The following is a 12,969-nucleotide window of genomic DNA, read 5'->3' on the forward strand; positions in this document are numbered from 1 at the left end:
GGTTTTTATAGATGCTACGCAATATAATGCGCCTTTTATTTGCTGTTTTGAAGGATTTCCGAGAAAAATTCATGCGCACGTGCCCGAGCCTTGGATTATATCAATCACCGATAACTGATTTGGGATAATTAAATTTTTTATCTTAAATTTTTACGAGTAACTGCATTTGAGCTGTTACAAAATTTATCTTTCCTTAAAAAAAATCAATCAACAATGATCGTCCTTTTCCTCAGAAATCATATTCGCGTGCAATCAAACATATGAATGTCGCAGTGCGCATAAACGTTCTCTATTATCCCGCCATGAACGATTCTTGCTGACTGGGAGACCCGGTATATGAGCCTCTAAGTTGCCTTATTCATCAAATCCTCTTGTTGAGTTTTATATTTAGAATAAAAATCTTTATTGACTAATAAATTTCATCTTCCCTTTAATATTCATTAATAATAATGGAAGCTGTTTGAAAAATGTCCTGGTTAAATAAAAACAGTCAAATGAACACTATATTGCACATACTCTACCTGTATATTTTTTTTCTCTATTCTTCAGTTGAAGTATTTTTGAGGAATCTGGCCGATGTTTAATGCTTTGGCTTTTTTTCCTTTGACAGGCGGCAGCTGGCAACATTGAATAGCTGTATTAAAGCAATTAAGACTTAAAAATTTACTTACTCAGATGTTAGGGCATCACTGCATTTCATGTTCTCTCCAAGGTCACACAAAGGTTCATACAAAGGGTCCTCTGCTTTCGAGTTCTCAACTCTATGGGCATACAGAGATATCAGAATACCTCCAAGAGAAAATAGTACAGAAGCAAATCGAATTGAAACCATGTTTTCCTAAAATCAAATTCGAATAATTTATAAAGTATAAAATCAATAATCTTGGGAGACAAGGTAGTTCTCTTTGGATATGTCTCATGGGAGACAGGATCTATAAAAGGGTATCTAGTAAAAACTTTTCACGCAACATCAGATGTAGCCTACGTGTTCTTTATGTGGATGCTGAGGCAGATAAGCTCTTCAGACAAAATTATGTTATGTTTAAACACATTATGTTTGAATAGTCATGTTATACTACTACTACCAACTCACTGCATCACCAAGCCACCTGAGGCCAACACAGCTACGCACTGTCCCCCTCCATCCCAATCATTTCAAAGCCTTCCTCTTTACACTCTCCCAAGAAGTAGGAGGATGTCAAAAGAAAAGATTTAAGGGAACCTTAAATCTTTTCTTGCGACACCCTCCTACCCTATTCGAGGACGACCTGCTTTTTGTTTGGCCCTAGACGGTTGACTGACAAGGACAATCTTTGGCAATCTATCATACTTCATCCACAGAACGTGTCCTAGCCATCTCAACCTTTCTCTCATTATAGCCCCAGAAAGCGGAATCGAATCACAGTTTTCGCACAGCTTCCTGTTTGAGATACGGTCAGTCAGTAGGGTACCCAAAACAATCTGTTGGTAATTTCTCTGGAAACCATCTAGCAAACCCTGCTCTGTCTTTCAGAGCGCCCACACCTCAGAAGCATACTTGACCACTGTCATCATTGTAACTTCCGGTATTCTAATCTCGGCTCGCAGACTTATCTTCCTAGTCTTCCAAACTTCTTTCAAGTGTGGAAAGAAACACACTGGGCCTTGACTATTTTTTTTTAACATATTCACTCCACTCACGGTTTCCACTAATAATACTACCTAGGTGAGTTAATCTGTCCACTTGACAGATGTTCTCGCTATCAAACATCACCTTTTCATCGTCACATATTCCAAATCTTAGCGACTTAGTTTTCTTAACATTCATTTTCAAATCTATTCTTGCACCTTGAACTCGGAAAACCTCTAAAAGTTCATTCATTTTGCTAATCTTTCCATCTAGGGTGCTTAAATCATTACCATAGTTTAAGTTTAGGAGAGTTTTACTTCCCTGTTTGATTCCGTGTTCTCCCATTGCCTTTGTCGTGTTCTTTGGGACAAAGTCCATCAAAATGATCCATTTACATGGGGATAGCGGCTTAACTCCTGATTTACTACCAAAACAGTTCCTATATATATATATATATATAAATATATATAAATATATATAAATATATATATATATATATATATATATATATATATATATATATATATATATATATATATATATATATATATATATATATATATATATATATATATATATATATATATATATATGAAAATTGAGAATGAAGCCCCTAATGCTGACAAAAACTGCTTACCAATGAAACCAGACATTCAAGAAAGAGACACTTTTGAAATGAATGAAGTGTTGCCAACTAATGTTTTGGTTTAGTTTCCTATACAGAAAATATAAGTCTACTAACTATAAATTTTATGTTTTGAGCCTTTGCACAAATAGTTTTTGCAAGTTGTAATTTGTCATGTTGATATTTGTAAAAACTTTCAAGTGGAAGATGTTTTGGCTGTGTGAAAGTTCATATTATAAATTATCCCGTAGTGTTCATCAAACTGATCTGCTCCGCAACCACCCTATTTCTTCTAAATTCTAACTATTAGCCCCCACTTTTTACCCGGTTTAGTTAAAACATGACATTCCAATCTGAAAGATGTACTTATGACAAAACATAATAACGTCCTCCCACTTTCCCCCACAAACGTTGAACCAAACATTATAAGATATAGCAAAGGCGTTAACGGTTAATTTTCAGCACAGTATATAAATTATAGGCAGTATGATCTTTCCCTATCTCATCCATTATAAAAACCCGGACCTAGGTGCGAGTGTTCCGGAGAACGTAAAAACAAAAGTGACATTAGATCTTTTCACGGGTAGACAAGTAAGATTTCTCTTGAACGCGAAACTTGGCTTCAACGTTGGAACACTAAATTTTGAAGAAACTAATTTTAAATTAATTTATTACAATACATATATAAAAATCAGTAATTAGTAGTGCAATGTTATTATGAGATGTTTTTAGGAATTAAAAGTAGGTTTCGAAGTTTCAAGTTGGTTTCAAAGGCATTTTGAGAAAGTTTCTGCCAAAACACGTGTTCCAGGGTAATTGGACCGCTGATTGCGGATTAAATGAGAGGAGTTGTTTGTACACGCTAATACAAGAATATGTGGGAGGAGCTGTTTGTTCGCACCAAAAATGAAGAGCTAGAAATTATTTGCAGTAAACTTACTGCTATATCTTTATACTGTGCTTTTCAGTAAGGGTTACTCTTTCAAAGTCATTAACTCTTTTTGTGTATATATCCTGATAACTAAAATGTTATGGCTATTTATCCCAGATAGGCTGGAATGGTTATAGATCCTCAATAGGATTCGCTAGGACGCTACATTCTGTCTTTGACCAATTTCGGTTTGTGACCTCCAATCCCTTCTTATAGGTCTCTTATGACTAAAATTATACGCCTCCCCCAGACATAGGGGTTAGATTAGGCATGGACCTAAAAAAAGCTCAGCAAAAAATTCACTGGACTAAACAATTTCTTCTAATTCCCATTTCATTATTGGACTAAATAATAGTTCACTAAAATAATAGAAATAAGTTATTGGACCATCGTTCAAATACAAGAAAGCCCCCGAGGCAGTCACTAGTTCACCAATTCCATCCAACCATAAACTTATCTAGAGGATCTCATTGCCTTCATACCCATACCCTCTTTCTCCATTTTCCAAAACATGTATGGTCCCGCTCTCTTCCCTCCCAGACAGCCCAACTCTCCAAAATTTTTCAAGCACTATCCTACCTCCCCATCATAAGCCCACCCATTTGACTTTGTCGTACCCTATTGCTGTAAAAACAAAAAGTAATTCAGGTTTGAGAGATTTTTCAGATGCAAGTTATTCCATAATGAATAGGTACTAACTTTCCTAACTCTCAACCAGAAACCACTCCAATAACTCTACTAACCTAACTGACAATAATCGTTACCCCAAAAAAGACGAATGTGCTCTCCCAGCCCCATGTTCTGACTGCCAACATCTTGCCCCCACTGTCAGTAACACTAGACATTCTGACACCAATTGTTATCCCAAGAAACTTAAGTGTAAAAATATTGCGGTTCACTAGCCGATTTAAAATTCCAAAACCTTTGTTAAACCTTAGAAAAGTTAAATTTAAAGTGAACAGAAACTACCACCAACAGGAGTAGAGCTAATGCCCTCTGTGCCTTCTAAAGACCAGTGTTACTTGCACTTTATTGAAATACAAACATAAACTGTTATTTCTGGAAGGTTAGCTGGTAATATTTTATAAATATCTAAGAACTTGGTACATTATTTTGTTCTCTGACGTTCATAATGAGCTTTGATGTCTGTCTTTCCAGCTGGATTCAAATTATAGTGACTTGGGACCCAATAATAATAAATTATTTTCTGCCCACTTTAAAAATGGAGACAAATAAGCGGAGTAAAAAAAAAAAAAAAAAAAAAAAAAAAAAAAAAAAAAAAAAAAAACACTAACTTACAATTGCAGTACAAGACGAGTTAGAGGTGAGTCAGCAAGAAACTCGGCGGCAAGCTCTTGCATCTATCTCACCAATTTTAGTCACTGGGTCAATTATTCCATAACAGCTGCTAATATAACTATTTGAAAACCACAAGGGCAAACGTAACAAAAAGTTTGCCAACTTATAACAATGGGTACGTAGCTGTCGTTTTTGCGTAACTTTTAGTAACTCCCAAAGTGGGGATATATATAGAATAGAAGGCGTAACTACAGCGTTGAATATTTTAGCAAGAGTCGATTTATTAACACTTTTATTTCTCATTTATTTCGTCGATTTATTTCTCAAGCTTACTGCTTTTGCATAACATTTTGCAAGACACAGAGACACATTATTTTTAATAAGCCCGATAGTGGATCTAGTTGTAGGACCATAATCAATGCCTAGATACCCCAAACGATCCGATTCATAAATAACAATATCTTCGATATCTAGCGAAGTAGAAAAACTATACTTTGCAGGCAAGTTAAATATGCAAAACTCTGATTTAGATACATTTACAGCAAGGCCAATAAACTTAAAAAGTTCAACAATCTTAGCAAGGTTATCCCATAGCCCGGAAATAGAAAAGCTAAGTAGCAGTAAGTCATCAGCATATGACAAATAACTGATTTCTAGCTCATCAAGGTTGAAAGTTCCCTTCAACTCTTTAGTGGCAGTATATGTGGCGCCATTGAATACAGTTGGGCCTAAACAAGAACCCTGTCTTAAACCTTTAAGCAGAGGTACACCTTCCGAAAGAATCGGACAATTATTTTGCACAATAGGGAACACAATACGGATAACTGTATTACTGTGCCAAAACTGTAGAATAGACACTATGTAAGGATCAACGCCGTAATCCAGAAGTTATAACAACGGTTGAGAGTGCAAAATACTATCAAAAGCGGCAGAGATGTCAACACTGCAGGTAAACACAGAAAAACCTTTCGCAGAAGCTCTGCACATAATAGTCCGTATAATACGGTGAGCTATGGCACAGCCAACATGAGTTCAGAACCCAAGCTGCTTGCTTCCCACTAGACATTTTGAGGCAATCGATGGCAATAAGAGTTTTTCGAAAACTTTACTAAAAAACCTTGACACTGTAATTGGTCTATAAGAATTGTACAGGGTCACATCCTTATTTTTCATCAATATAGTAGTTGTAATTCCGACACAGAAATTACTTGGAACAATCCTTTGCGAGATGCAGATTTGAAAGCAAAGCGAGGTGATCCATCAATAGATCAGGTGCATTTTTCAGGTGATCACTACAAATTCCATCAGCTCCAGCAGCTTTAGGCAAACGAGGTTTTTATAGAAAGAGTTGTCGTTGAAACTTTAAAAAGGGCTCATTTGATTTGAAATTGAAACGGGTAAGGCCCTTTTTAATAGTCGAAAGTGATTGAAGAGCAACTAACCCCGCTTTCACGCCCACCATTTTCCCAAACACATCCAATCAAAATTTTGAGATATTCATTTTGTTCAACGTAGTTGAAAGTTCTGGAAATTAGGTCTTCGAGGATGACAACCCTCTCCCCCATGACCCTCAGGGCACGGGTTGAAAGTTATGTCCTGGGGGCACTATAAGGCTTTTAGAGAAAGTCTTGTTGTATAAGCTTCAAAACGGTTCATTTGATTGGAAATTGAAAGGGCTAGTGTCCTTTTTAAAAGTCGAAAGGGATTGAAGGGCAACTACACCCCACCATTTCCCCAAATGCATCCAATCAAAATTTTGAGATAGCCGTTTTGTTCAACGTAGATGAAATTTCTGGAAATTAGGTCTTTGAGGATGACAACCCCCACAGCCCTCAGGGTAAGGGTTGTAAGTTATACCCTGGGGGCATATAAGGTGTTTATAGAAAGTGTTGTTGCAGAAAATCAAAAAGCGCTCATTCGATTGGAAATTGAAAGGGCTAGTGCCCTTTCAATAAAGTTATTTTCCCTGAAAAGACTATGTCAATATAAAACGAACAAAAATTAATTAAAAAAACTTTTTCCACAAAATAAGTTTTTCAAAGAAAAGTAAAGAACTCTATTAAACCAAAAATGAGCAAAAATTAAAATCAGATAATCCACCAAGCGTGAGACTACCACAAATAAGCATCGATAAATAAATGAAACCCAAAACGAGCAGAAATTACAATAAATAACAGTCAAACTCAAAACGAACAGAAATTAACACGAGCAGGGCTCAAAATCACTATGCCTTCCCAATGCCAGAACATGATTTAGACTTTACTGAAATAAAAATGAATCTGAATTGTCAGTTTAATATACATATACTGATATTTAGTAATCAAAATGTTAATATTATTTGATTTATTAAAGTTATGAAAGTAAAAACATTTATATTTTTTCAGTAAAGTGCAAATTATGTTCTGTCCTTGGGAAGGCATAGGGGTTTTGAGCCCTCTTTATCTTGACTCAAACTCTTGACACAAAGTATTCCCAGGTGATATACCAAATTGATTGTGGAATGTTCCCAGTATTTAAGTGTACTTCTAACTGTTATTTTTAACCAATGTTTTGTAAATGGTATTCTTCCAGTGTGTTTTAAACGAGCTATTATATCTCCTATATCGAAAACTAAGACCACAAAAATTCCCTCTGATTTCAGACCAATATCAAAAACCTCCATTTTTTCTAAAATCTTTGAAAGTCTTATTTACAATTTCCTTTTTGACAATATTCATGATAAAATCAACCCAAATCAGTTTGGCTTTAGGCCAAATCGCAGCACCATGCATTGCTTAATTTATATACTTGACACTATTTTCAAACATCTTGAGTTGAATAGTTCCTACGTTGAGGCTGTCTTTGCTGATATTAGCAAAGCCTTTGACAATTTGGATCATCAGACAGTTATAGATAATGCAAGGGTTTTAGTTTCAAGAGAGTTTGTTTTATGTATGTTAGCTAGTTTTTGTCTGGCCGTGAGCAATGTATAGTCTTCCCTAACGGTAATTCATCAGGTTTTTCCTCGATTTCCTGTGGAGCACCTCAAGGGACTAAATTAGGTCCTTTAGCATTTTTAATTGTTTTTAATAATGTTCTACCAAGTTTTGACAACTCATTTAAATTTGAGGATGATTTGACATTACTTAACCTTTGTCAAAAATCTAATACCTTGGACGCTACACTTGACTCACTTATTAACAATTTAAAGAATGATCTTGACAATCTTAAACTGAACTGAAGCATACCCAAAACCTGTTTCATACTATTCTCTTTTTTTTAGAAACATACCCCCTATCAATAATTACCTTTGCTTAACAAATTTACATGCTTGGTGTGCAGTTAAACAATGACCTTAAATGGAACTTTCACATTTCCCACTTAATTAAGTCTGGTAGTTTTCTCCTTAAATCTTTCTCCCTTCTCAAACGGTTCTCCATATCAATCCAGAACCTTAAAATAATTTATTGTTCTTATATAAGACCCTGTCTGGAATATGCTTGCCCTGTTTGGCACCCTGGGTTGACCAAAGACCAATGTTCTAAAATTGAAAGTATTCAAAAAAGAACATTATACTGGGGACAGCCTATACTACATAAAAAATTGGTCTTTTGTGCTGTTTCAGCTCATTTTGATTCCCATTTTAATAATTGATTTAATTTTTTGTTTTATTATTATACCCTAACATCTAATTTATTATTGTAATTCTAACATGCTTATGCTGGCTTTTGTGCTATTTTAGCCAATAAATCATATTCTATTCTATTCTAAAAGTGTGCCCCTCTTTTAATGAGACCAGAAGCAGCCCCAGGCTATTCATATTATACAGGAAAACAGTACAATAATTAAGTTCTTATTTTATAATATGGAGTAAGTTTCTAAAAGTTATTTTTGTAAAGTAAGTTGTGTTTTGAAATTAAAAAAGAAGAAGCACAAATACAACAAAAGAATTTATTCCAAACAAATTTGCAACCTTTGTACTATTTTCAACACAGTCCCTGTGATTCTCCCAGCATTTTTTATAGGGGGATACAAATTTCTGAATAACCTTTTTTGTGGAATGTTACCACCTGTGTAGTTAACCATGAGGTATCATGTTCTGTATGCTCTTCATCACTGTTGTAATGGTAATCACAAGGTCTCATGGCAAAAAATATATAGCCTTTTCTATCCCAAAACAATGTTCCCATGACTTATGAGATGCCAGCTTTGTTTGGATTTACCTTTGTCCAGGGACAAAGTGTGCTTCCATTCTATTGATAGCTGTTTGGTATCAGGGGTATCATAAGCAACCCAAGGTTTACTACATTGTCTCTACAAACCTACCAGATTTGTTGATGAATATCAATTGGATTAAGTTATCTTACATTCAGAAAACAAATCACTGATCAAATTTCACAAGCAGTAGGAGGCTTCATCAGCTCATGTACTGGAGATAAGCACTACATGTGCATATGGCCAACAGTAAACTCAAACCAGCATCATTCTGGGTAAAATTCTAGTGGAAGGGCTTCTTGTTACCTTAGAAAGTATTACAGGGTGGCACCTCCCAAGTTACTTTGCAAAAATTATCCACAAGTGCCAATAATGAATTCTAGAATAACAGGTCAAAACAATACGGAAAATCTTTTGAATTACCAAGCTGGGCAAATGAAAATTTCACAAATGAATCCAGGGCCTAAATATACCCTGAGAAGTTATTATCAAGCTAAAATCTTTAGTCTTTTCATATTTCTATGGTTTGGAAGATTGCATAGATGACAGGTAATCAAAATTTCAACAGGTCTTACCAAAACTTTGATAAAAAGACTTTAGCCTATATTAGTTTTGGGTTTTAAATCTCTTTTCACTGGATAGTTTTTGAAAATGCAATTCTTATTACTTCAGCAGGATTTTAAGTCATATTAAGGCTTTAGTCTAAATATAAGAAATTCATTTCTAAATCTTTATTACTTGATAACTCAGGATCATGCAGAGGCATAAGGATCCAGAAACTTTCATTGTGCCTCATTTCAGCAGTACATCTTTTTCAAGATGCCACTTTTATAACACAAAGATTTGTAAAAAAAATCAGTACCCTTTGGAGGAGTGATGGCAGGTACTTTGAAACATCTTTGCAGGACCTATTTGAGGTGCTGGATTCATTATTTAGATTCATTCACCTTGCTCATCTACTTTTCAAGATAGCCTAGACAAAATCTCCTCATCTAGAATTTTGGAACTTACTTTCTAAAAATACATCATATGCCTATATGTAATATTTTCACGTTTCCTTTCATTTAAATTAAATTATTTAAAATAATATATTTAGCAATCTGTGCTTATTCTTTCACAATGACTTGGTTCTAGTAATAGGTCTAAGAATACACACTTCTTAACAAAGATATGAGCAACCAAATATAATGAGTACATCTTCTATTTGCCGCTATGCCTGGTCCCATTAAGGGAAGATAGCATACATAGTCATTATAGCTATCATTACAGGCTATTTTTAATTAGCCTAGTGTAGATCGGGAATAAAATGGTAATGCTCTTTTGTTATTATAGTATGCTATTTCCTTAAGAATTAAATAAAAGAACTTTCCGAAAAATAAGTTTTTCAAAGAAAAGTAATGGCCATTTTAAACTTAAGCTCAGCAGATACACATACCTGTAAAAATCTCAAAATGACCAGAAATTACTATTAAACAGTAAATGAAAGCAAAAACGAACAGAAATTAAATTAACAATCATAGCAAAAAACATACAACAAGTAATAATATAAATGAATAAATAAATCTTAAAGCAAGCAATGCTTAAATTGAATATGAAAATCAAGCTTAAAATGAAAAAAAATATTTTTCTATCAAAGTATAAATGAAACTTAAAACAAACAGAAATTAAATAAACAATCAATGCAAACAAACATACAATAGATATTAATGTAAATGAATAAATAAATATTAAAACAAGTTAAACTTAAACTGATATGGAAATCAACCTTAAAACAAACAAAACTCACTACAAACAAGAGTTTGGGTATCGCCTCCTTCTCTCACTGTAAAAGTCAAAACCTATTGCGTCATTGGTGCTTTACTGAAAACCTATTTTATTACAAATATTTTCTTTTGTACTTAATATTGAAAATAAACATTAAAATTATAGTAAATTTCTGAACTGATGAGCTTTCAGTAATTAATATCATTATACATCAAATATTCAGTTTAATTTATTAGTTCTTTCTAAAATTGTTCAAGATGAATATAGTTTCACTACAAACAAGAGTTTGCACAGTGTCCCCTTCCTAAATTTAATTAAAAAAAAAGTTTTTTTTAACTGAAAGTAAGGAGCAACATTAAAACTTAAAACAAACAGAAATTATTCTGTATGGCAGGGGCTGTCCCCTCCTCAACGCCTCGCTCTTTACGCTAAAGTTTTTTTTTTTTGTTTTAAAAAATAGAGTTGTTACAAAGAGTCAAACTTTAGCGTAAAGAGCGAGGCGTTGAGGAGGGGACATCCTCTTTCATATACAGGATAACTTCTGTTCGTTTTAAGTTTTAATGTCGCTCCTTACTTTCAGTAAAAAAACTTGTTTTTTATTAGTAATAAATATACGTAACTTACGAATTAACTTACATAACTAACTTCTATATCCATATATTTTTAAAACGTATATTAGGGGGTTTGCCCCCTAGTCAATACCTCGCTCTTTACACTAAAATTCAAATTTTTTTCCAATTCTTTAAAATGACCCTTAATCACAAAGGCCCTTAATTAGAATAAACAGCTCTTATGAAAGTACTAAAAAATATTTCACTTAAAGAGCAAGGTATTGACTAGGGGGCGAACCCAATCATATACCTGATAATGTCTGTTTGATTTCCTGATGTTAGTGCTCCTGACAGTTAGATGTTATGATGCCTTCCCTACTGAAAGTAATATAAGTAATATAACTCTTAAAAAGTGAACTAGAACTTTCATTTTCCAATCAAATGAGCCCTCTTTGAAGTTTATACAAGCATCCCTTCTATAAGAACCATATATGCCCTCAGAGCATAACTTACAATGCCTGCCCCTAGGTCCTGGGGGGTTGTGTCAACACCAGATTTTTTATTATATGATCTTCAAACTATTTTTAATAAAATGGGTATTAAAAGGATGTACCCATAATTATAAATCTTCAGACAAGCTAAAGAAAGCCTCACAACTTTTTTTGTTTTCTCTCCAATAGCTGTAAAATAGAAATGGATTGATATGTTAATTTAAATATTGATCTGTTTTTGTTTCACAGTGATCAGAGGCAAAATAGAAAAGTTGTGAGGCTTTTCTTTGTTCTTCTGAAAACACAATTATGAAGATACATCATTTTGATACCCAACTGACAATATTCTCTATGTATTCTTCTGTTTCTTATTATTATTTTGAAGGTTGCTTCTTTGCCATTAGACAAGGTCACTAGCCTATTAGGCAAAGTCTAAATCTATTTGAAGAAAAGAATTAAACACGGAGCAGCACATGGAGAATATACATTTAGGGCTATATATTTGCTCATAAAAGGGGGTAAAGTAAAGTCCTTTTAGGAATAATATAAGTATTTTGGAATCTTCAATCTTTTAAAAATTGTTCTCTGAAATTAAAGCATTTCCTTCTGAGAAGGAGCAGGGGTGTAATTTGCTATGGGCAACTACTCTCCTCAGTTTTTACAACTACCTCAGTTTGCCCCCCAGAGCCCAGTTTGCCAACCCCAGCTGAAGTTTAGTTTCTTCCAAAACTTTGTCAAAATTACAATAAGTCTGCATAATTCAAGCATTAACAGAAACAGATCAGTTTTTGTTTTGTTTATATTCATCTTTACAGTACTACAAAGTACCTTTATAATACTAAATAGTACCTTAATGGTACCAAATGGTGTATTTTTAGTTTTTACTGTTATTTTCACTTGTTTTGGCAAAACTTGCTCCAACTTTGCCCCCCCCCACCACCCAGGATTTTGATGAAATTACACCATTGAGGAGGAGTAATTGTAAACTAGGGTCAAAGACCTCTTTTTGGGAAAGACCACTTTTCTTTGGCATTCCAAAATAATAGAGACAGATTTTTGGACTGCCTCTACTTTACTAACCAATAGCATAACACAATGCAAGTGTAGACCCAATCACCTCTCACTGGAGCAAGCCCAGTGGGAGTAATTTGTCATTGTAAATTCAAAATGTGGGTTCTGTTTTGACAAGCAATTGAAAAGAAAAAAATATATTTAATATTTGTGATTTATTAAATAAATATCAAGCAATAAGGATATAAATTTAGGACCAGTCAACATCATAAGGAGACATATGAAGAAAACAATTCTTACTTCATAATATTCATAACAGAATAAAATTCTATTCATAAAATTCATATTCATAACAGATGATAGATAGATTTATCTATCAACAAACAAAATGACATCACTTTTATGCAATTCTAAAAAGGGCTTACCCCAGATTTGCCTCTCCCTTACTTTGACTATATGTCTTGGCTTTTTCTACAATTAGCCATGTCTTGATG

At 33.9% G+C, this 12,969-nt stretch overlaps 1 protein-coding gene across 4 annotated transcripts in view; it reads right to left on the reverse strand.

Annotated features, from left to right (window-relative positions):
• Positions 1–12,969, reverse strand: part of Vkor (Vitamin-K epoxide reductase) — a 39,476-nt gene that overhangs the window by 10,841 nt on the left and 15,666 nt on the right. For all 4 annotated transcript variants that reach the window (XM_089098227.1, XM_089098226.1, XM_089098228.1 and 1 more), the window contains exon 2: positions 672–838. In XM_089098227.1, coding sequence (XP_088954353.1) covers positions 672–838 — 167 coding nt within the window. The remainder of the gene's footprint in view (positions 1–671; positions 839–12,969) is intronic.

Source organism: Artemia sp. Qi Xiang Cuo, chromosome 12 (genome assembly GCF_049724085.1).
Source record: "Artemia sp. Qi Xiang Cuo chromosome 12, ASM4972408v1, whole genome shotgun sequence".
NCBI lineage: Eukaryota > Metazoa > Arthropoda > Branchiopoda > Anostraca > Artemiidae > Artemia > Artemia sp. Qi Xiang Cuo.